The sequence below is a fragment of the Oncorhynchus mykiss genome, chromosome 8 (assembly GCF_013265735.2).
Source record: "Oncorhynchus mykiss isolate Arlee chromosome 8, USDA_OmykA_1.1, whole genome shotgun sequence".
NCBI classification, from domain to species: domain Eukaryota; kingdom Metazoa; phylum Chordata; class Actinopteri; order Salmoniformes; family Salmonidae; genus Oncorhynchus; species Oncorhynchus mykiss.
In genome coordinates, this window is record NC_048572.1 from 24565417 (window position 1) to 24590517 (window position 25101).

At 44.1% G+C, this 25101-nt stretch overlaps 1 protein-coding gene across 1 annotated transcript in view; it reads left to right on the forward strand.

Moving 5' to 3' along the window:
* The window catches only part of LOC110529212 (protein enabled homolog), a 106749-nt gene that overhangs the window by 61602 nt on the left and 20046 nt on the right, over positions 1-25101 (forward strand). The window contains 1 exon segment of the mRNA XM_036985106.1: positions 1789-1861. Coding sequence (XP_036841001.1) covers positions 1789-1861 — 73 coding nt within the window.

Here is a 25101-nt window from a genome sequence, read left to right on the forward strand (position 1 = left end):
TTGGGTCATTGTCCTGTTGAAAAACAAATGATAGTCCCCCTAAGCGCAAACCAGATGGGATGGTGTATCTCTGCAGAATGCTGTGGTAGCCATGCTGGTTAAGTGTGCCAATTCTAAATAAATCACCTCCATGCTTCACGTGGGAACCACACATGCGGAGATCGCCCGTTCACCTACTCTGCGTCACACAAAAAACCCCATCTAGACTCATCAGACCAAAGGTTCAGATTTCCACTGGTCTAATGTCCATTACTCATGTTTCTTCTTATTGGTGTCCTTTAGTAGTGGTTTCTTTGCAGCAATTCAACCATGAAGGCCTGATTCACACAGTCTCCTCTGAACAGTTGATGTTGAGATGTGTGTTACTTGAACTCTGTGAAGCAGTTATTTGGGCTGCAATTTCTGAGGCTGGTGACTGTCATTTTTTATTTTACCTTTTATTTAACTAGGCAAGTCAGTTAAAAACATATTCTTATTTTCAATGACGGCCATGGAACAGTGGGTTAACTGCCTGTTCAGGGGCAGAACGACATATTTGTACCTTGTCAGCTGGGGGATTTGAACTTGCAACCTTTTGGATACTAGTCCAACGCTCCAACCACTAGGCTACCCTGCCGCCCCAATTAACTTATCCTCTGTAGCAGAGGTAACTCTGGGTCTCCCTTTACTGTGGTGGTGTCATGAGTCAGTTTCGTGATGGTGTTTTATGGTTTTTGTAACTGCACTTGAAACTTTCAAAGTTCTTGACATTTTCCGGAATTGACTGACCTTCATGTGTTAAATAAATGGACTGTCGTTTTCTCTTTGCTTATTTAAGCTGTTCTTGTCATAATATGAACTTGGTATTTTACCAAATATTCTGTATAGCCCCCAACCTTGTCACAACACAACTGATTGGCTCAAACGCATTAAGAAAGAAATACATTTCAGAAATGAAATTTTACCAAGGCACACCAGTTAATTGAAATGCATTCCAGGTGACTACCTCATGAAGCTGGTTGAGAAAATGCCAAGAGTGTGCAAAGCAGTCATCAAGGCAAAAGGTGGCTACTTTGAACAATCTCAAATATAAAATATATTTAGATTTGTTTAACTCTTCTTTTTTGGGGGGGGGGATTACTACATGATTCTATATGTGTTATTTCATAGTTTTGATGTCTTCACTATTATTCTACAGCGTAGAAAATCGTAAAAATAAAGAAAAACTCTGCAATGAGTAGGTGTGTCCAAACTTTTGACTCGTCTTTGATCCCTGGCCAAACGTGGAGCTCTCTTACAATCAAATTAGTATGTTTGTTTTGTGTTGATTTTCTTTCGATGGTCTTGTCGTCTCTACAACTACCAGATAATGGATTGTTTTGTAACTCTGTGGCTGTTTGGCAGTGGTCCAGTGCTGTCAGTGGATATGATGGCTGATTGGTTGGAGTAGTTGTGAGAGCAGGCTAATAGACAGCTCTGGGAATGGATCAGAATGACAGACGTTAGGTCACAACCTAGCCGGCCGACAAGGAATTACGCTTAAAGGATCGGTCTGGCCTGAAAGAAGAAATAGTTGGGAAGGAGACAGTGTAGTTTGTGAATTGGATTTGATTCTGATTTTGAAACAAATTTAAGACTGAAACTTTGAATGAAATGCTGAGAAAAATTACTGGGTAGGTGTTGCATTCCCTCAATAAATGAGACTACACTAAATATTTAGGCATTGAGATTTGAGTAAAAAGCGATGAGTCCAGAGGCCGTTTCCTTCAGAGCGGATTTCTGACCATCTCTGTGTGTTTCTCCTTCCAGGCCCGACGTTGCCAAGACAGAGCCCCCAGGTTCAGAATGGACCTACGCCAGAGGACCTGGAGATGCAGAGAAAGTAAGATCTGAGCCTACAACAGCCCTTAACACAGCACGACAGCACTAAATATAATACTGTTACTCAGACCCCAATCCATCTCGTAGATACAGAGTTCAGTGTTTCAATCAAATATGAGCCAATCAGTCAGTTACCTGCTTAACACTACCTGCTTGCCTAAATATATTGATCCAAGTACACTACATGATCTAAAGTATGTGGACATCTGCTCATCAAACATCTCATTCCAAAATCATTAGCATTAATATAGAGTTGTTCCCCTCTTTGCTGCTGTAACAGCCTCCACCCTTCTGGGAAGGCTTTCCACTGGATGCTGGAACATTGCTGCTGGGACCTTAGCGAGGTCGGGAACTGATTTTGGGAGATTAGGCCTGGCTCGCAGTCGGCGTTGCTATTCATCCCAAAGGTGTTTGATGGGGTTGAGGTCAGGGCTCTGTGGAGGCCAGCCAATTTCTTCCACACCGATCTTGTCAAACCATTTCTGTATGGACCTCGCTTTATGCATGGGGTCATTGTCATTCTAAAACAGGAAAGGGCCTTCCACAAACTGTTTGGCACAAAGTTGGAAGCACAGAATGGTCTAGAATGTCATTGTATGCTGTAGCGTTAAGATCTCCCTTAACTGGAACTAAGGGGCCTAGCTCAACCCATGAAAATCAGCCCCAGATCATTATTCCTCCAACACCAAACTTTGCAGTTGGCACTATGCATTGGGGCAGGTAGCGTTCTCCTGGCATCCCAGATTTGTCTGATGGATTGCCAAATGGTGAAGCGTGATTTATCACTCCAGAAAACGCGTTTCCACTGCTCCAGAGTCCAATGGCCAATTGTGCGCCGCCGCTATGAGACTTCCAATCACAGCCGGTTGTGATACAGCCCGGGATTGAACCAGGTTCTGTAGTGATGCCTCTAGTACTGAGATGCAGTGCCTTAGACCTGAATCGCTCGGGAGCGGCTGCTCGGCCGTAGAATCCCATTTAATGAAGCTCCAGACGAACAGTTCTTGTGCTGACGTTGCTTCATGAGGCAGTTAGGAACTCTGTAGTGAATGATGCAGCCGAGGGCAGACATTTTCTACACACTTCAGCAATCGCCAGTCCAGTTCTGTGAGCTTGTCTGGACTACCACTTCGCGTCTGAGCCTTTTTTGCTCCTAGAAGTTTCCACTTCACAATAACAGCACTTACAATTGAGCGGGGTAGCTGTGGCAGTGCTGAAATTTGACGAACCGTCTTGTTGGAAAGGTGACATTGCCACATTGAAAGTAACTGAGCTCTTTAGTAAGGCCTTTCTACTGCCAATGTTTGTCTACGGAGATTGCATGGCTGTGTGCTCAATTTTATACACCCGTCAGCAAAGGGTGTGGCTGAAATAGCCAAATCCACTCATTTGAAAGGATGTCCACATACTTTTGACTATATGCTGTACTTTTGAATGGATTCAACCGGCTTTGGACTTATGCTCCAAAAGGTTGTTACCTCTCCAGCCCTCACCACTTCCACTCCCATATTAACTAGGCAGGTGGAGTGTTTGCCTGCCTGCAGGTGGTGTTCTTCCACATCCTGGCACAGAGTGAGGCTGATGGCTGCCAGTTTGTGTTCAGACACCCCTGGAGTAGAGCAGGGCTGGGTGAGAGAATGATAGCGCTTGTGGCAGGCTGTAGTATACAGGCACCACATCAGTGTTTCAGGTGGAATCACAAAACACTGCTGAGTGCAATGGTACACTCACAGCCTGAGGTTAGGAGCTGGCTTTCTCTTTCTCACACACACACACACACACACACACACACACACACACACACACACACAGGCATGAGAAGTGTGTGCGTATGAGAACGCATATCTGACTTGGTGTGCATCAGAGAGTGAGAGAGGCAGACATGTTGTGTGTGTTTGGAGACTTCAAAAGAAGAAATGGACTGATAGAGGCTTTCTTAATGAAAAGCTATTCTACAGTGAACCCCTATCACTCTCAGGGGACTTTGGCTTTCTCTCCCATTCTGAAAACACACTGTTCTAAATCCTTTGAGTCTCTCTCTCCTGCTGCACACACACTCAATAACGCTTGGCATGAGATCCGTCCGTGTTCATATTCAAATGCGTTTACCTAGGCTAACACACATTTTGTTAAGAGGGTTTTCTAGTGCAATCACTTCTGTTTTGCGGCTCAGACTCAAGCGAGCTCTTAGAGGGAGTACTGTACCTTTTCCTTCTCCTTAAATGGCAATGAACCTATTCCCCCTTAGGTGGTAATAATGTGCAGCTAACGCTGAGTTTCTGTGTGGTACAGGGCCCCCCATTCTTCAGTGGGGCACCACAGGACAGTGCAGTCCAGCGTATCACTGTAGCAGCAGTATTAATCGGAGCCAGCTGCTGTCTGTCAGCTATTTTATTGCCTACTCCTAGAAACCTATAAAACGTTATTGAATTAGCCTGCAGCCTGATCTCACAGGACCACACAGGGACTGCCACCTGTCCTGTCCCCATGTACACAGACATGGCATCATGACGATATGACCCCCTCCTCCCTCAGTGCCATATCCTGCGTCACAGCAGCAGAGAACATCGGTAGTTTGGTAGAGAGCATCTGGAGTTTGGATTGCCCCTGGCCCTCTCTCCTTGTCCTCTTGACTGCAGCCGATTTACAGAGTAATGTGCTGTGGATTTAGTTGTCCTGGCTGACTGACAGGTAGTATGGCGGGAGAGTGTGTGTGTGATGCCTGCAGAGTAGGCGGCTGCTGGTGGTCAGGGTGTTGTGATATGAATGATGAACAGACTCCTGGTATGGCAGCAGTATATGTTGTATGTGTCTGACCATAAAGGAGCTGCAATAGAAGTAAGCTTAAGATGGAGAGACTTGGCTCTATGTTGAGCTTTATCATGATAACTGTTTGTATGTGAGTCAGGGTCATTTCAATCCCAGACCTGCCCATGGGATTTTGCCCATGGGATTTTGAATTTAACTTTACAGTCGAAGGAGAACTCATCCATGACGTTATTTGTTAATCGGCCTAGATTTGCTTGCTTTAGTACCCACTAGTCGTTACGGAGAATTAACTCTGAAGATTGTGAGTAAGAAAGAGTTTGACGATTCTGTGTTCGTGTGTCCGTCCAATAGGTGTGTATCTGGCCTATTTGTGTCTTTGCGGTCCCTTCCTGTCGTCCCATGATGTATGGTGACTCAGCAAACACAATGACACTTTTCATTAAATGAATCCTCTTGTTTCAGCAGGCTCACTGAGACCCCAAGGCCTGCTGTAAGGCCACTTGGCAATTTGGTTAGCAGCAGTTTATTGGCAGCGACTGCCTTGGGGATGTCATTGTAGTATATTGTACGTGAGATGGACTTGTCATATCATTCATACCCATACCTGTTAGTCTCAGATGAGGTGTTCCACAGGGTATATGGCATCTCTGATTCTACGGCTGACCCCAATTATTTGACTGGTCGAAAGGATGTTGGTGGACCGAGATTATTTTTAGTTGAGCAGTAGCATATTTATTTATTTATTTATTTATTTATTTATTTGCAAACGAGACACCTGTCTTGTTTGCGCCCATCTCAGTGAACTAATCCATCTGGAGGCCGAGACTAATCCATTGTGGAGGCCACGGGAATGGCAAAGTCCAAGAAGGGGAGTGTGGCTGTGCAGTCCACTTCTGTCTCCAGAATGCGCTCTCTGCTGCCAATTTGTGCACATTCGTTGTTTCATAACTTCATTGTGTGAATTGTTTGCATTTGATTGTTAGTGTTTATCAATTCCCCAATACTTATATTATCAGTAGTACATTTACCGTTTATCCTATAATTTCTAATCTACAATGTCTGTTTGGTTACTTCATGTCTGTTAATGCATTCAATATATTATTTTTCCAGTCTTTTACCGTTCTCATTGTCGGAGTGGACATGTTGTTTGCAGAGCGCACAACCTATGCTACACTAGTGAGAAACAAGTTCTGGTTTATTTTATTCCATTTACGAGTTTTGTCAATTTAGTCCATGTCTTTTGTTTGGAGCGCTCCTGTTAATGTTGAGTAAGGACGCTCACCTGATTATGCATAGAAGTAGGCCTATAGGCTACCTGGCCTGCGCGCAAATGCAGGCATATAAATTTGCCCATTTCGGTATCTGATAGTATTTCTGATTGGCTTAATGCACCACCACTAATGAGTGGAATTCTCAAAGTAATGTTTCTTCACCTCAAACAGCAAGCAAACAAAGTCTGTTTTTACATTCATTGAGAATGACAACAAACGTATTTGAAAAACCTTTCCAGCTCTCTTTCAATATCCACTCAGCGTGAAAGGGAATAATGTCATGCTCTGATCCAGAGGAAACGTCATAAAATAGGCCTGCCTGATTACTTCTTGTCCCTTGCGCAAATAGCCTACAGCTGTGTCTGTCCTGAGCTCACTGGGGCGGGAAACTCTGAGGGCCCAGAATATTTTATACAATGTTGCAAGGAGCTTCGGGCCGGACCCAAGTTAATAGTTGATGCAATGTTTCAAGTTGGTTGCAGACAGGCCATGCATAGCAAATGCGATTTATAGGATATTAATTTTTTATCAGGAAATGTTCTGCCTGCAGGCTGCAATGTTTTAATTTGTTGGCTTTCTAGGCTATTTTTACATCGTTTTTAGGTTTATCATTTTTATATTTGGATAGCGTTTTGACTAACCACATAGCCATGATTTTGAGATATGAAGACGTTATTATAATTGAAATTAAACTGTTCCACAAAAATGTGCATATGAAAACCATAACTGGCAGATCGGTAGAAATGGTAAGATAAATTGGTATTCCACATGATACATTTAGCTGACTCCTCGTATATCAAATTCTGGAGAGTAACGGTAGAATCTTTGAAAGCCAGTAGGAACAGGAGGAGGATGGTTGGGACAGGTTTTTTTCTGGTTATCTCCCTTTTTAGTAATTTGTCTTATTTCATCAAATAGGGAGCTTAAAGCATCAGAGAAGTTCAATGTGTATATATATATAGTTGATTTGATTAAAACCGTCTATATATTGAAAAATATATGTTTAAAAATATATATTTCTACCAATCGATTGCCCCAAATATATATATTTTTTTGTCGGGGCAAGCCCTATCTGATTCTTATCCTGCACTAGAGCAGTTATAAGTGTTGATTTACACAGGCGCATGTGTGTGGTTTTGCTGCCTTGTAAAGTCAACCCACATTCTCCCATCTGAAAGTCATAAAATTGAATCCTGACATGGATTTGATATTAACCCCATCATTAACAAACTGGTTTATTGCTCCACGCTAACATGGGGCACACACACATGGAGGGTAGTTTGAGAATGCGCAGACCAGCTGGCCGGTGTGTTTACGGACATATTCAATCAATCCCTATACCAGTCTGCTGTTCCCACATGCTTCAAGAGGGCCACCATTGTTCCTGTTCCCAAGAAAGCTAAGGTAACTGAGCTAAACGACTACCGCCCCGTAGCACTCACTTCCGTCATCATGAAGTGCTTTGAGAGACTAGTCAAGGACCATGTCACCTCCACCCTACCTGACACCCTAGACCCACTCCAATTTGCTTACCGCCCAAATAGGTCCACAGACGATGCAATCTCAACCACACTGCACACTGCCCTAACCCATCTGGACAAGAGGAATACCCATGTGAGAATGCTGTTCATCGACTACAGCTCGACTACAGCTCAGCATTCAACACCATAGTACCCTCCAAGCTCGTCATCAAGCTCGAGACCCTGGGTCTCGACCCCGCCCTGTGCAACTGGGTACTGGACTTCCTGACGGGCCGCCCCCAGGTGGTGAGGGTAGGCAACAACATCCTCAACACTGGGGCCCCACAAGGGTGCGTTCTGAGCCCTCTCCTGTACTCCCTGTTCACCCACGACTGCGTGGCCACGCACGCCTCCAACTCAATCATCAAGTTTGCGGCCGACACAACAGTGGTAGGCTTGATTACCAACAACGACGAGGCGGCCTACAGGGAGGAGGTGAAGGCCCTCGGAGTGTGGTGTCAGGAAAATAACCTCACACTCAACGTCAACAAAACTAAGGAGATGATTGTGGACTTCAGGAAACAGCAGAGGGAACACCCCCCTATCCACATCGATGGAACAGTAGTGGAGAGGGTAGTAAGTTAAGTTCCTCGGCATACACATCACAGACAAACTGAATTGGTCCACTCACACGCCTCTTCAACCTCAGGAGGCTGAAGAAATTCGGCTTGTCACCAAAAGCACTCACAAACTTCTACAGATGCACAATCGAGAGCAGCCTGGCGGGCTGTATCACCGCCTGGTACGGCAACTGCTCCGCCCACAACCGTAAGGCTCTCCAGAGGGTAGTGAGGTCTGCACAACGCATCGCCGGGGGCAAACTACCTGCCCTCCAGGACACCTACACCGCCCGACGTTACAGGAAGGCCATAAAGATCATCAAGGACAACAACCACCCGAGCCACTGCCTGTTCACCCCGCTATCATCCAGAAGGCGAGGTCAGTACAGGTACAGTACAGCTTCTATCTCAAGGCCATCAGACTGTTAAACAGCCACCATTAACATTGAGTGGCTGCTGCCAACACACTGACTCAACTCAAGCCACTTTAATAATGGGAATTGATGGGAAAGGATGTAAAATATATCACTAGCCACTTTAAACAATGCTACCTAATATAATGTTTACATACCCTACATTATTAATCTCATATGTATACGTATATACTGTACTCAAATCATCTACTGCATCCTTATGTAATACATGTATCACTAGCCACTTTAACTATGCCACTTTGTTTACATACTCATCTCATATGTATATACTGTACTCGATACCATCTACTGTATCTTGCCTATGCTGCTCTGTACCATCACTCATCCATATATCTTTATGTACATATTCTTTATCCCCTTACACTGTGTATAAGACAGTAGTTTTGGAATTGTTAGTTAGATTACTTGTTGGTTATTACTGCATTGTCAGAACTAGAAGCACAAGCATTTCGCTACACTCGCATTAACATCTGCTAACCATGTGTAATGTGACAAATAAGATTTGATTTGATTGATTTGAGAAGTGGGTGGCCTGGTCTCAAGCTTGTTGAGTGATTGCCTAGTCTAAAACACTTTCTGTATACATTCAGACATAGGCCTCGCTGTGAAGAATGTCCATGGACCGTTCCAAATGTTCCTTGGCTGGTGGACCACCTCATACAAAGACGTACCTGACATAGCAACATGTCTGTCCAACATAGCTCTGTAATGTATTAGTAGAGTAAGCATTCCTTTAGGATGGCTCCTTTTAAGGATATCTGACCCGATCTGTGTGGCTCTGTCATTAACACAAAAGGCCTGGATGTGTTCAAAGGACTTATACTAGTGTGTGTGAAATGGATCTGGCCCTGAGCTTCCCCCTCACTCTGACTCTTCTGTTCTGTTCCAGCCTTCGTCCATATTTAGCTGTTGCAGTCAATGGAACTGGCTGGGTGCTTAATGCCTGGTGTCATCCCTGTGATGCAAACTCACTACAATCCTGCCTGGCGCACCCTGGAGAGATGGAGTAGGCTACACATTCTCACAGGCTCACACTCATCTGCACTCTCTAAAAAAAATTTTTTTAAACACACAGGTGCAGAAACACCTCCACACATGGATGCATGTACGCAATCACGAACATGCACACACTCTACTATCAGGAGACAGCTTAGAACTTTCAGTCAGTTTGTTTCAAGGTCTATAATTCCACCATAGATTTAGCCTGAAGGTTAGGCATACTTTACCATGACCTCACATTCTAGTCTTTAGTGTCAGAATGGAGATGGATATATTTTAAAGGTCACGGTTGTTTTCTTCCCTTTTTATAAATAACGCCAATGATGAAATGACTGACACTTTTGGTTATAGTAGTTTCCTATTACACCCTCCATCATCGAGCCTTGTAGTGAAATAGCCTAGCACCACTAGTCTATTTTCACACCCAGGGTTAAGAACTGTTCTGTGGTCAGTAATGCAGAGGTCCAGTGTATCCGTGTTCCAGAGCTGGGGCCTACTTTATAAAACGGAGGATTCACGTCAAAAGGTGGCGTTTAGTCCCACCCTTTTAACACCCACCCTTTTAATAGAAATTTCACCAAGTGTGAAATGGAAGTTCTTGTGGGGAGGTTGAATCCCCAAAATAATATTTGGTGGACACAGTGTGGGCATTGTGGGCATTATAAATGTCAAAAAGGAGTTAGTGGCGGCATGTGGTGGATGCTGTGAATGCTGCTGGCTCAGACGGTCGGACCCTTTCAGAAATAAAAAAGTGGTACGACATAAAAGTGGCCAAAAGGCGCATAGCCTTACACAGACAAAGTGTTTGTGCCACTGGCAGGGAAAGGGGACACTGGAGCTCAAGGAGGGTGACAAGACATGCAAGACGCACCGGATGATCCAGGTATGTAATTAGTATTCCCTCGTTTGAAAAGAGTAAACCAAATGCATTCAAGTTGTGTTGGTGGTCGGTGGTGCTGCAGCTGAGCAGGAGCTGAGTGTTCCACTGGGTCGGTGGTGCTGCAGCTGAGCAGGAGCTGAGTGTTCCACTGGGTCGGTGGTGCTGCAGCTGAGCAGGAGCTGAGTGTTCCACTGGGTCGGTGGTGCTGCAGCTGAGCAGGAGCTGAGTGTTCCACTGGGTCGGTGGTGCTGCAGCTGAGCAGGAGCTAAGTGTTCCACTGGGTCGGTGGTGCTGCAGCTGAGCAGGAGCTGAGTGTTCCACTGGGTCGGTGGTGCTGCAGCTGAGCAGGAGCTGAGTGTGCCCAGCCCCAGTGTCTCCACTGCACCTTGTGCGTCACAACCCTCCAGCGGCCGTGTCCTCACAGATGCAGTCCTGCAAACGCAAAGAGACACCATCAACACCATTAACTAGGTTGCCAAGGAGTTGAAGTGGGACAGGCATGGCTTGGTTTCTGCGGGTGCTTCTCTACAGCCCACTACAGCACAGAGATCCAAGAGAACAGCTCTTGGTAATCGGAACCGGCTCATAAGCCGCTTATTATCATTGGCCAGTAAATCTTGCTGGTCTCTGAAAATTCGCAATCTCGGAATTCTTCCATTCGCCAAATCTTCCAACAGTGCCAAACCAGCCATTGTAATTGCATGCCTTTTTATACCCACCCGTTTGATTGTCGAAGCTACCTAATTGCGTAACACCTTCAGGTGTGGTAATTACCCTGATTGTAACTGACATTGACAGGGCCATTATCACATTGACAGTTCTGCGCAACGAACATGTGATAACAATTAATGAAACTGTGCACTCATATCTGCCTAACTGAGGCATTGAAAACGGCATCAGTTTAAACAGAACAATGTCCGTACGTACGTATTGGTCAGTCTCCGTGGAGGACTGCACATTCTCCCGTCAAGTTTGTTTTTTACAAATCCCAAAGTTTGCTTAGAAAGTGGCGCACGCCTTCTTTTGTGCCTAGGCAACGTTTATAAATGAGGCCCTTGGTCTCTACTCTCATGCCCCATGTTGTGTTGGTGAGTGAAATAGACTGTGTAATGGATGCGGAGTACAGTTTTTATTTGATTAGGATCCCCCGGCAGGGTAGCCTAGTGGTTAGAGCATTGGGCTAGTAACCGGAAGGTTGCAAGTTCAAATCCCCGAGCTGACAAGGTACAAATCTGTCGTTCTGCCCCTGAACAGGCAGTTAACCCACTGTTCCTAGGCCGTCATTGAAGATAAGAATTTGTTCTTAACTGACTTGCCTAGTTAAATAAAGGTAAAAAAAAAAATTATATTGCAAATGCAGCAGCTACTCTTCCTGGGGTCCACATGAAACATGACATAATACAGTTGAAGTCGGAAGTTTACATACACCATAGCCAAATATATTTAAACTCCGTTTTTCACAGTTCCTGACATTTAATCATAGTAAAAATTCCCTGTCTTAGGTCAGTTAGGATCACCACTTTATTTTAAGAAATGTCAGAATCATAGTAGAGATTTCTTTCTTTCATCACATTCCCAGTGGGTCAGAAGTTTACATGCACTCAATTAGTATTTGGTAGCATTGCCTTTTTGTTTAACTTGGGTCAAACGTTTCAGGTAGCCTTCCAAAAGCTTCCCACAATAAGTTAGGTGAATTTTGGCCCATTCCTCCTGACAGAGATGGTGTAACTGAGTCCGGTTTATAGGCCTACTTGCTCGCACACGCCTTTTCAGTTCTGCCCACAAATGTTCTATAGGATTGAGGCCAGGGCTTTGTGATGGCCACTCCAATACCTTGACTTTGTTGTCCTTAAGCCATTTTGCCACAACTTTGGAAGTGTGCTTGGGGTCATTGTCCATTTGGAAGACCCATTTGCAACCAAGCTTTAACTGATGCCTTGAGATGTTGCTTCAATATATCCACATAATTTTCCTTTCCTCAATTTTCCTTTCCTCATCATGCCATCTATTTTGTTAAGTGCACCAGTCCCTCCAGCAGCAAAGCACCCGCACAACATGATGCTGCCACCCCCGTGCTTCACGGTTGGGATGGTGTTCTTCGGCTTGTAAGCCTCCCCATTTTTCCGACAAACACAACGATGGTCATTATGGCCAAACAGTTCTATTTTTGTTTCATCAGACCATCGGACATTTCTCCAAATAATATGATATTTGTCCCCATGTGCAGTTGCAAACCGTAGTCTGGCTTTTTTATGGTGGTTTTGGAGCAGTGGCTTCTTCCTTGCTGAGTGGCCTTTCAGGTTATGTCGATATAGGACTCGTTTTACTGTGGATATAGATACTTTTGCACCTGTTTCCTCCAGCATCTTCATGTAACGGATGTGAAACGGCTAGCAAGTTAGCGGTGGTGCGCGCTAAATCACGTTTCAATCGGTGACGTCACTTGCTCTGAGACCTTGAAGTAGTGGTTTCCCTTGCTCTGCAAGGGCCGCGGCTTTTGTGGAGCGATGGGTAACGATGCTTCGTGGGTGACTGTTGTTGATGTGTGCAGAGGGTCCCTGGTTCGCGCCCGGGTATGGGCGAGGGGATGGTCTAAAGTTATACTGTTACATTCACATGGTCCTTTGCTGCTGTTCTGGGATTGATTTGCACTTTTCGCACCAAAGTACGTTCATCTCTATGAGACAGAACGCATCTTCTTCCTGAGTGGTATGACTGCTGCGTGGTCCCATGGTGTTTGTACAGATGAACGTGTTAACTTCAGTCATTTGGAAATTGCTCCCAAGGATGAACCAGACTTGTGGAGGTCTACACTTTTTTTCTGAGGTCTTGGCTGATTTATTTTGATTTTCCCATGATGTCAAGCAAAGAGGCGCACTGAGTTTGAAGGTAGGCCTTGAAATACCTCCACAGGTACACCTCCAATTGACTCATATGATGACAATTAGCCTCTCAGAAGCTTCTAAAGCCATCACATAATTTTCTGGAATTTACCAAGCTGTTTAAAGGCACAGTCAACTTAGTGTATGTAAACTTCTAACCCACTGTAATTGTGACACAGTGAATTACAAGTGAAATAATCTGTCTGTAAAGAATTGTTGGAAAAATGACTTGTCATACACAAAGTAGATGTCCTAACCGACTTGCCAAAACTATAATTTGTTAACAAGAAATTTGTGGAGTGGTTGAAAAACGAGTTTTAATGACTCCAACCTAAGTGTAAATGTCCTCCAAATAAACGAGTGGTGGGCCTCTTGAGTGGCACTGCGTCGCAGTGATAGAGGTGTCATTACAGACCCAGGTTCGATCCTGAGCTGTATCACAACTGGCTGTGATCCCCCATAGGGCGACGCACAATTGGCCCAGTGTCGTCTGGGTTTGTGGTGGGTTTGGCCGGGGAGGGTTTACTTGGCTCATCGTGCTCTAGCAACTCTTTGTGGCAGGCCGGGCGCCTGCAGGCCTTCCTCAGTCGTCAGTTCAGCACAGAGGAAACACTGTGTTAAGAATGGCGGTTTGGTGGGTCATGTTTCGGAGAACAACAAGATCGAAATTGGGGAGAAAAAAAATGTAAAAAGAACCTCAAAGTGTAGTAACTGCAGTCGACGGTGGTATTTTGGACACAGTAATTTCAGAATAATTAGCCTAGCACCACAGTTATACTACACTGTAACTGCAGTTACACTGCAACATTACTGTCGTTAAAAAAAAGTTAATTTGGATGCAGTATTTACAGCATACTGCAGTTACTGCACTGTACAGAAGTCATACTGCACTCCGACTGCAATCTTTATTCGTAAGGGACAAGAACAGCTCAAGGACAGAACTACATTCATTTAAAATTAGAATAAATAAATGATAATGGTCCTGTACTGACAAAACACTGAGAAAACAACAGATTCCTATACTAAAGGCCTACATCCAGTCACATCTATCATTGTCATGCTTGCGTACATGCATATCAATTTCCATATACATACAAGTTATTTCTGTCAGATAGGGGAGAGACCTTGCTGCTTCCTCTCTATTTGGAATATCTTCATAAAATACTAAGGATCAAGGGAGCAGAAGTCAAATTAAAATTAGAGGGATGGGGAGAGAAAGCAAGAGGCCCAGCTGACTTGAGCCCAGTTTCCATTGGCACTTTGAAGTCAATCCAGGTTGGGCTGGCCTTGGTGGGCTAGCTCAAATTGTTTCCACTGCCTCCAGAAATTATGTCAGGTTGCCGATATGTGACTACAGCTGGCTTTGCTAATTTTGCTAGCTAGCTAGCTAGCAAGATGTTGAAGAAATCAATTCCCCTTCGCCATGCTGTAACTAACGTGACCCCATACTCCTGCCAGTGCCAGCTAGACTCAGAGCCATGTATTTAGCTTGCTGGCGTTAGCTAGCTAGCTAAAAGGTTAGCATCATTGTTAGCATAACAGTCTAGCTAGCTGACTTAATTTCTACCTTGCTTGCCATAGCATAGCTAGCTAGCTAACCAAGCAAATCCTACCTGGCCAGCTAAAATTCCTGCTTGCTCACGTTAGCTAGCTAGCTTGTTTCAACTCGGATTTGCTAGCTAACGTTAGGTAACCAGCATTTGAGGGCTGACTGTTCTCAAACTTTATTCTGTAGTGCAAAACAGAACGAAGGATCCAGCTATGGTGGTAATTTGTGTCATGTATGACTACTGTAGTACTGCTTGTCCATGTGCTAGCTAACAGCAACCTGCCCAGGCGAGCTAGCTAAACGTTGTCAGCATTCATAGCTCCAGCTGGAGAGACTAGAGGCGCGGCCCCAGCCAAAACCGCTCTAGCTACTCAGCTATGGCCTCAGAGCAGCCTGGCATCCCAGGGATCAGTGTGTGTGACTGTGTGTCACAAATCCTATGTACGTGTGTGTTTGAGGGGGAAATGCAAGCCATTCATACACATAATGTGGAAATCCTGTTTTAAGGCTTGCAGCAATCCAGTCCAACAATGGCATACCAAATTCTTGAATGACCACATGAATTGAGCCTTGGCTGTTTATATATCCATCTCTTAAATACATTCCGTGCTTCGTCACGCATAACTATATCTACTCTGACTATTTCTCAGTGTTATACTTTGAACCACGCTATAAATAAATATTTAGATCACTGTCCTCTGTCAGAAGATCGCTGGCTGTGGTTTCCAGAAGATTACATAAGCAAATGTGTGGATTTGGATGTTTTTCTCCCTACCCCGAAATCCCTCTTCCAAACGCAAATCCCAGTCCTTCTGACGACATAACACACAACAGCCAAGACTTTTAGGTGCCTCTTTAAAGTCCCAGAGATACCCAGTATTAACCTACCATTAGATTAAAAGAGTCTAATGGGATGTATAAGTTTCTGGTGTGAGACTATAGCAGTTTGACTGTAGCACTGTGCCTGCTTCTAGCATCTGTCAGGTGGTGAGACAAAAGGAAGATATTCTCCATACTGATGCAGGGAGATTGGAATTGATGTGGTGCTCTGTACCCGATTGACAGAATCATTTAGAGACAAGCTGCTAATGAGGAGCATTTATCTGCTGCTTGACATTGATCACACGGTATGTGTGACTACATATATAGTGCTTGTGTTCTGTTATTGTCTAACACACAGGGCTGGCTGCTGTTGGACAAAACCAATTCCTCTTCTTGGCTTGACTAGTGTTCTGGGGCCTCGTGATGAAATACAACATATATCTCAAAACAACCATGTACCAATTTTCTCCCAAAGGTTACTATTTATAAAAACTGAACTTGGTGTGAGAATGTCATTACTTCGACACAAGTTTAGACCATGCGCACGCACATTTTCTAGTGGTTGGTAAGTAAGTATTTTGTGCAAATGGGTGATATGAATATTATTTGTTAATTTTTTAACATAATTTTAAAAAATGCAGCCATTTGCTGTTAGTGAGAAGAGCTGACATGTCCACAATAATGTGCCATTTTATTGTCTTTCAGAAACTGTCAGTCCTTTTCCAAATACAGCCTAAGTTCCTGCAAAAGATAACATTCTGCCAACACCTCCAAAAATATTTGATCAAATTTGTCATTGCTCTTTTGTAAACTCAGCAAAAAAAAGAAATGTCCTCTTACTGTCAACTGTGTTTATTTTCAGCAAACTTAACATGTGTAAATATTTGTATGAACATAAGATTCAACAAATGAGACATAAACTGAACAAGTTCCACAGACATGCGACTAACATAAATGGAATAATGTGTCCCTGAACAAAGGGGGGGGGGGGGGGGGGGGGGGGGGGGGGGGGGTGGGGTGTGTGTGTGTGTGTGTGTCAAAAGTAACAGTCAGTATCTGGTGTGGCCACCAGCTGCATTAAGTACTGCAACGCATCTCCTCCTCAATGAACTGCACCAGATTTGCCAGTTATTGCTGTGAGATGTTACCCCACTCTTCCACCAAGGCACCTGCAAGGTCCGGGATATTTATGCGGGGAAGGCACTAGCCCTCACCCTCCGATCCAACAGGTCCCAGATGTGCTCAATGGGATTGAGATCTGGGCTCTTCGCTGGCCATGGCAGAACACTGACATTCCTGTCTTGCAGGAAATCACACACAGAATGAGCAGTATGGCTGGTGGCATTGTCATGCTGGAGGGTCATGTCAGGATGAGCCTGCAGGAAGGGTACCACATGAGGGAGGAGGATGTCTTCCCTGTAATGCACAGCTTTGAGATTGCCTGCAATGACAACATGCTCAGTCCGATGATGCTGTGAAACACCACCCCAGACTATGACAGACACTTCGCCTCCAAATCGATGTAATGCTCATTCCTTCTACGTTAAATGCGAATCCAACCATCACCCCTGGTGAGACAAAACCGCGACTCATCAGTGAAGAGCATTTTTTTGCTTTTCGGTCTGGTCCAGTGATGGTGGTTTGTGGCCATAGGCGCCGTTGTTGCCGGTGAAGTCTGGTGAGGATCTGCCTTACAACAGGCCTACAAGCCCTCAGTCCAGCCTCTCAGCCTATTGTGGACAGTCTGAGCACTGATGGAGAGATTGTGCGTTCCTGGTGTAACTCGGCAGTTGTTGTTGCCATCCTGTACCTGTCACACAGGTGTGATGTTCGGATGTATCGATCCTGTGAAGGTGTTGTTACACGTGGTCTGCCACTACGAGGACAATCAGCTGTCTGCCCTGTCTCCCTGTAGCGCTGTCTTAGGCGTCTCAAAGTACGGACATTTCAATTTATTGCCCTGGCCACATCTGCAGTCCTCATGCGTCCTTGCAGCATGCCTAAGGCACGTTCACGCAGATGAGCAGGGACCCTGGGCATCTTTCTTTTGGTGTTTCTCAGAGTCGGTAGAAAGGCCTCTTTAGTGTCCTACTTTTTCATAACTGTGACCTTGCCTACCGTCTGTAAGCTGTTAGTGTCTTAACGACCATCCCACAGGTGCATGTTAATTAATTGTTTATGGTTCATTGAACAAGCATGGGAAAAGGTGTTTAAACCCTTTACAATGAAGATCTGTGAAGGTATTTGGATTTTTACAAATTATCTTTGAAAGACAGGGACTTGAAATACGGATGTTTCTTTTTTTGCTGAGTTTATTAGAAACTGACATGGCCTAATTCAAAAAGTTCCAAGTTATACAGCAAATAAATGGCATTAAGTGACCATAAAAGGTGAATGCAGGGTGTTTTCCAGGCGGAGTTATAATGCTAGTTCACGTGCACAGTTTAAGGACGTGTCAGATTTATAACGGGAAACGTGCGTATGGTGTGCGCCAAGTTTATAAATCTCTATTTTTAGACATGCATATATATATATTTTTTTTCTAATGGCGCACGCACATGTATAGTGTGAAATTTATACAATGGTTATAAATGAGGCCCCTGGTTTGACTTGCTGCGCTTGGTTAGGGGACACGTGGAAGTAACTGTGAGCTGTAGAGTTGGACAGAGTCATTTATAGTGTAGCTCCATATGGATTAACTGGGCTTCAGTCCACTGATACAGAACTGTTCAGGCCAGGCCAATGAGGAAAGCTTCTCTGACCAACTGGACTGGGGGCTTGCCAGGCTTTGTGATTGTGCGGCTCTGCTTCCCTTGGCTGTCAGAATCAAGGACCGCTGAGAAGCATCACACTTGCTACACCCTAATGCTCGGACTGTGTGCAGTTAGTTCTCAAGACCACTCCAAAGATGCTCACTCTTCAGTGTGGAATTGTATTTTGGCAATTTCATTGGATGTAGACCATGTTGTCTAACATCTGCTCCTGGGCGGGCGACTATATTATGAATACCTGTATACCTGTGTGGATCAACATATACCATTATGGATTTTTGCAATACTGTCTATAACGATTTTATGATAGAGTGCTAAATAAAATGAAAAGTTGTACAAATTGTACTACTTCGTCAATTTTGTACTAGTTTGGTTAAGTATAAAACCATCAGAATGGAGAAAACTCATTAAAAGCACTCCAAATTCATATGTTGACATTCAAGGGTTATGCACTACTCATAAAACATATTTAGAACTTTTATTCAGAAACATAAAATACCGCCATGCCGTCAGAAATTTGAAAAATATTGTAATATATTTTGGCTATATCGCCCAGCCCTAGCTCCTACCCCAACCTAGGTTCTAATTTTGTCTGTATTAATAGTCTGCCCTCGTTCTGACACTTTCATACTGTAATGTCCTCCTCCTCCGCACTGGTTTCCTACTGTCTAAATAATTAATTTGTCAAACACAGCACATTCAAGCGATTCTCGTTTTCTTGAAAAATACTGACAAAGCTTTTTTGTGTTGAGTCCGTGGTAGTAGTAAGTTGTTGAAAGACGTTCGGATTCAGGCCGTGTGCTGCCTACACTCCCTTAGCAACCGTTCCCCAGGCAACGCATGTCAGGAACTGAGACTCTAGTAAATGGATCACCAAGGTTTTTCACATCTTTGAAGCCTTCAATACCTTAAATCTGAGAGAGGAAGTCATGTACATATCAACCTTTTCCCACCCGGCTCGGTGTGCATGTAGGGCTCCTGAGAAAGTGAGGGAAATTCTGTGTTTGTGTGTCGACATGCGCTGAGGAATCCTTTGATCCTTTCTGATCTGGTCCCATTGTTCTGTTCCGTACGACCTGCAAGGAGCTGCCTTCCCCTCTTTCAGCGAGACAGATATGTATTGTTAATGCTCCAGCTTGGCTCACCCTAATAGTGATGATACATTGTATTGTTAGACTGTATGAGAGTTTTTTATAGTTGTCATATCCCAAAAAGGTTATATATTGGAATGTAATGAAAGTTCTGCTATGGGTGCAGTATACACTAGTACTCAAAACTGACATCCCTAAATACACTGAACAAAAATATAAACGCAACATGTAAAGTGTTGGTCCCATGTTACGTGAGCTGAAATAAAATATCCCAGACATTTTCCATAGGCACAAAAAGCGTATTTCTCTCAGATTTTGTGCACACATTTCTTTACGTCCCTGTTTGTGAGCATTTCTCTTTTGACAAGATAATCCATCCACTTACAGATGTGGCATCAATAAGCTGATTAAACAGCTTGATCATTACACAGGTGCAGCTTGTGCTGGGAACAGTAAAAGGCCACTCTAAATGTACAGTTTTATCCCACAACACAATGCCACAGATGTCTCAAATTTTGATGGAGTGTGGAATTGGCACGCTGACTGCAGCAACCAGAGCTGTTGCCAGAGAATTCAATGTTTGTTCTCCTTAGAGAATTACGTCCAACTGGCCTCACAACCGCTGACCACGTGTAACCACGCCAGCCCAGGATCTCCACATCACTTGTGTGATCGTCTGAGACCAGCCAGGTGATGAAACTGTGGTTTGCAAAACCCAAACATTTCTGCACAAACTGCCAGAAAGAGTCTCAGGGAAGCTCATCTGCATGCTTATCCTCACCAGGGTCTTGACCTGACTGCACTTTGTCGTCGTAATCGACTTCAGAGGATATGCTCACCTTCGATGGCCACTGGCACGCTGGAGAAGTGTGTTTCAGCATGATAATGCATGGCCCCATGTCGCAAGGATCTATACACAATTCATGAAAGCTGAAAATGTCACCCATTGAGCATGTTTGGGATGATCTGTATCAATGTGTACGACAGTGTGTTCCAGTTCCCGCCAATACCAGCAACTTCGCACAGCCATTGAAGAGGAGTGGGACCACTTTCCACAGGTCACAATCAACAGCCTGATCAACTCTATGCAAAAGAGATGTGTCACACTGCATAAGGCTAATGGTGGTCACTCCAGAGACTGACTGGTTTTCTGATCGACGCCCCTACCTTTTTTAAAGGTGTCTGTGACCAACATATGCATATCTGTATTCCCAGTCATGTGAAATCCATAGGTTAAGTCCTAATGAATGTATTACAATTGACTGATTTTCTTATATGAACTGTAACTCTGTAAAATCTTTGAAATTGTTGCGTGTTGCTTTTATTTTTGTTCAGTGTAGTTTTATTTATTATCCCTTATTGCTTCAGATACAGTTCCAGTAATAAGTTTGGACACACCGACTCATTCCAGGGTTTTTCTTTTCTTTTTACTATTTTCTACTTTGTGGAATAATAGTGAAGACATCAAAACTATGAAATAACACACATGGAATCATGTAGTAACCAAAATGTTTTTTTTTTTTTAAGTAATGAATGTCAGTCAATGCAGAACATTTCAAGAACTTTGACAGTTTCTTCAAGTGCATTCAAAAAGCTCTGAAACTAGCTCTCATGAGGACCGCCACAGGAAAGGAAGACCCAGAGTTACCTCTGCTGCAGAGGATGAGTTCATTAGAGTTACCAGTCTCAGAAATTGCAGCCCAACGAAATGCTTCACAGAGTTCAAGTAACAGACACATCTGCCCTCGTGGTTGAATTGCTGTAAGGAAACCACTACTACAGGACACCAATAAGAAGAAGAGACTTGCTTGGGCCAAGAAACACGAGCAATGGACATTAGACCGGTGGAAATCTGTCCTTTTGGTCCAAATGTGACATTTTTGGTTCCAACCACCGTGTCTTTGTGAGACGCGGAGTAGGTGAACGGATGATCTTCACGTGTGATTCCCACCGTGAAGCATGGAGGAGGAGGTGTGGTGGTGCTTTGCTGGTGACACTGTCAGTGATTTATTTAGAATTCAATACACTCTTAACCAGCATGTCTACCACAGCATTCTGCAGCGATACGTCAGCCGCACTAAGCCCAAACCAGATGGGATATCATTTGTTTTTCAACAGGACAATGACCCAACACACTTCCAGGTTGTGTAAGGGCTATTTGAAAAAGAAGATGAGTGATTGAGTACTGCGTCAGATGACCTGCCCTCCACAATCACCTGACCTCAAACCAATTGAGGTGGTTTGGGATGAGTTGGACTGCAGAGTGAAGGAAAAGCAGCCAACAAGTGCCCAGCATATGTGGGAACTCCTTCAAGATTGTTGGAAAAACCAGGTGATGCTGGTTGAGAGAATGCCAAGAGTGTGCAAATCTGTCATCAAGGTGAAGGGTGGCTACTTTGAAAAATCTCAAATATAAAATCTAATTTGATTTGTGAAACACTTTTTTTTGCTTCCTACATGATTCCATATGTGTTATTTCATAGTTTTGACGTCTTCACTATTGTTCTACAATGTAGAAAATAGTGCAAATAAAAACCCTTGAATGAGCAGGTGTGTCAACTTTTGACTGAAACTGTATATCCATGTTCATCTCAAGGATAACATTACTTTAACATGACATCCCTTCCTTGAAAGTTAAACTGGATGTAAGCAAATTGCTATCCCCTTGACAAATGGCAAGCAGACTCTGTCCTATGACTCCCCTCCAGCTCCTCCTCTCCACCACCACCTCTCGCCACGCCATCTCGTCTAACAGACATGGTGAGGCCTAGTGCTTATTATAGCTGTTCTCCTCTGTGTTGTGTAGGAATGTTATGGTCTCGTATGCCAGGGAATTCAGTGTGTGTCAGATAGTGTTTACATGTACAATAAATACACTAGATGGAAATAGTCTGAACTACTGCTGTGGACAGGTATGTAATGTCATGTCACCATTACCAAAGTTAACCAAAGGTCTACGTTGTAAAACATATTCCCTTTTTGGTGAAGCCTTGTTCCGTATAGAACAGGGGTTCCCAAACGTTTTGGTCCCTGAGCCCATTTCGATGTTTTTTCGCCAAACCCCACCATGTAAAAACTGTAATGTAATCGACGGACAATGTTGACTGTTTTAATTGTAGCTATGACAGTTTATTACAAATCAGTCTGACAGTTTTGACAGTATTTCAAGCTGAAGGTAGTATGGTTAAGAGTGACTGAAATTCATCAGAAAGGTATTGAAGTTCAGAAGCTCACCAGGCAATATTTTTTTTTAGCAAGGTAGAATATAACCTCTAACCTCTATTTACCTCTTCAAGGTAGAATATAACCTCTAACCTCTATTTACCTCTTCAAGGTAGAATATAACCTCTAACCTCTATTTACCTCTTCAAGGTAGAATATAACATCATCATCAGTTCTTTTCCCCCCAGTCTGATTTAGTTCCTAGTCTTGTCCACTCTGTTATTGCTTGTGGGCATTGTAGAGGGAGTCTTATCTTTCAGGCATGGGGTCATAATATTATGTAGTTTAAACCGTTCAAAGGATAGAGCAACATTTGCAGGAAGAAAACACAAACCACATCTAGTGGCTTCCGCAGGTTACTGACGTAAGCCCGGTTCTATGAACCAAGCACAATTATATATTTTTTTTCTCATAATCCGAGCTGATTGGTTTATGTCATCCTTGTTACATGTAATCCGTTACTAACCAATCCTGTATACAGTTTCACTCTGTTATGTACGGTGTAACCACTCCCCATATAGGTGTCATTGACATTGCATCATCCACCACTGACCTTCTCTAACCTTGTTGTTCGTTCTAGTGGTGTGCATAATCAACCCTTCCTGCTGCTCTCAACACCATCCCGCCTACATTTAACCTCGGGCATACTGATAATATTCTACATTTTAATTGTGATATTTTAGAGGCTCCTGCTTGTGCAGCAGTCTCCGGCACTGTCGGCACTCCTGTCGCAGTTTGATACTCTCTGTGGAGTAACTGCTGCCCCCACCCTTTGCAGACTGCCCCTGGGGTGGAGTATATGCTAATCACTGTAATGCCTCTTATCTTAGCGCTGATATACACTACCTTATATAGTAGACTCTATGCAGTACTCCCTACTGTAACTATATCAGCATGGAGATAAGGGGATGTTATCCTATAGCGAAACCCCTGGGAGTGGTCTTTCGAGCCAGATACCTTGCCTCCAGACCTCTAGTGGCCCAGCGCCTAATGAGCAGTACAACACTCCTGCTCTTTAATTAACTCTGCGAGGGAGGTGGGGAAGAGGTGGAGGGGGAGGTGTGTGAGGATGGAGAAGAGGTAGATGAGGGCTGCACTGGGGCTTTAGTGAAGTTAGGACAGGAGTGCTCTGTTCTGTGCTCCCCGTCTTGCTGTAACAAGGCAGTGTCATTATGAAGTGCACCAGTGGCGGGGAGAATAGCCATCCTCATGGGAGCCTGCTGGGCACAGCTACATTTCGAAAACAGCACAGTGTGTTATGGGGACACCTTGTAGAGAGACTGGTGAATATGGATAATGGGGTCAGTGTTACTGGGGAAAGCCTGGCTGAGGCAACAGCTAGTGAAAGCCTCCTCAGCCGCTTCCACTCTGGTTCTGGGAGAGAGAGGATCTCCACCAACTAAATCTGTTAACTCTCTCTCAGCCCTTCCTCTGGCTACTCTAGCCTACAGAGTGGATTGCTGCCTGGGCCCATAATACTGTTTCTAGTTCTATTACTAGCTGAAGCTTTACAGTCTTAAGTAACATTGAAATCATTTTCATGTCATTCTTAAGCTATATATGTTAATGATGGATTATTTCAAGGCTTTTTTGAGCTCCATCAAAAAGAGAAGAGTGACGGTTTGCCTTCCAGTAAATCATTAGTCTTAGTTCACTAGAATCCATGAAGTCATTCTGGGTGAATAACATGGATTGATTGAACCTGTAATCCACTGACTTGGCACATTGAGGGTTTATTCGTGTCCGGTTTCCACTTTGACTTATCACTGCTTCTCTTAGAGCACATATTGTAGAATAGACACACACAGTGCACTTATAGGAAAAGGGGAGCGGAAGTGCTGTTATTCATAAACAGGTGCATTGTAAGTCGTTTACACCACATGTGATAGGACATCATACTCCTCCAGGCCTGTTTTGGGGCAGGAAACCGTTTGATTCCCATCATGTTCCTCTCTGAAGGGTGTGTGGAGACTTGATGTTTCCCCACCAGGGGATGCAGGGGCAGGGAAGTAGGAGGGGTTCAATGGGAAGTTGGTTGGTGAATGGTGGGGTGGAATATTCAGGGGGTGAACCTGGAGGGGGGTGTCTGGCTGTGACATCATTGTGGAACAGGTGTGTGTAGCTAGCTCCTGGCCAGATGGAGCGAGGGGGAGGTGTGACACCAGATAGCATTTGAAACTGATGACTGATGTTGATGATTCAACCTGAACAGGAGGGTGAAGGAGTGACTGAGTGAAAAGGGCTCGCAGCTTGTCCCTATACAAGTGCAGCACCACAGGTTAATTTGGTTTTTGTGACAATTTGTTATTATGACAGTCTGGGTAATAATTGTCAGCAAGCCTGGTTGAGACTGATGAAGCCAAACAGAATGGGCGGGTGGGTACCAGTCACAGCCTCCATGGTAGTGATGTGGGGAGAGCGAGAAGAGTCTGTGAAATGGCTTGGAGCTGCAGCCAACCAGCCAGTCACAA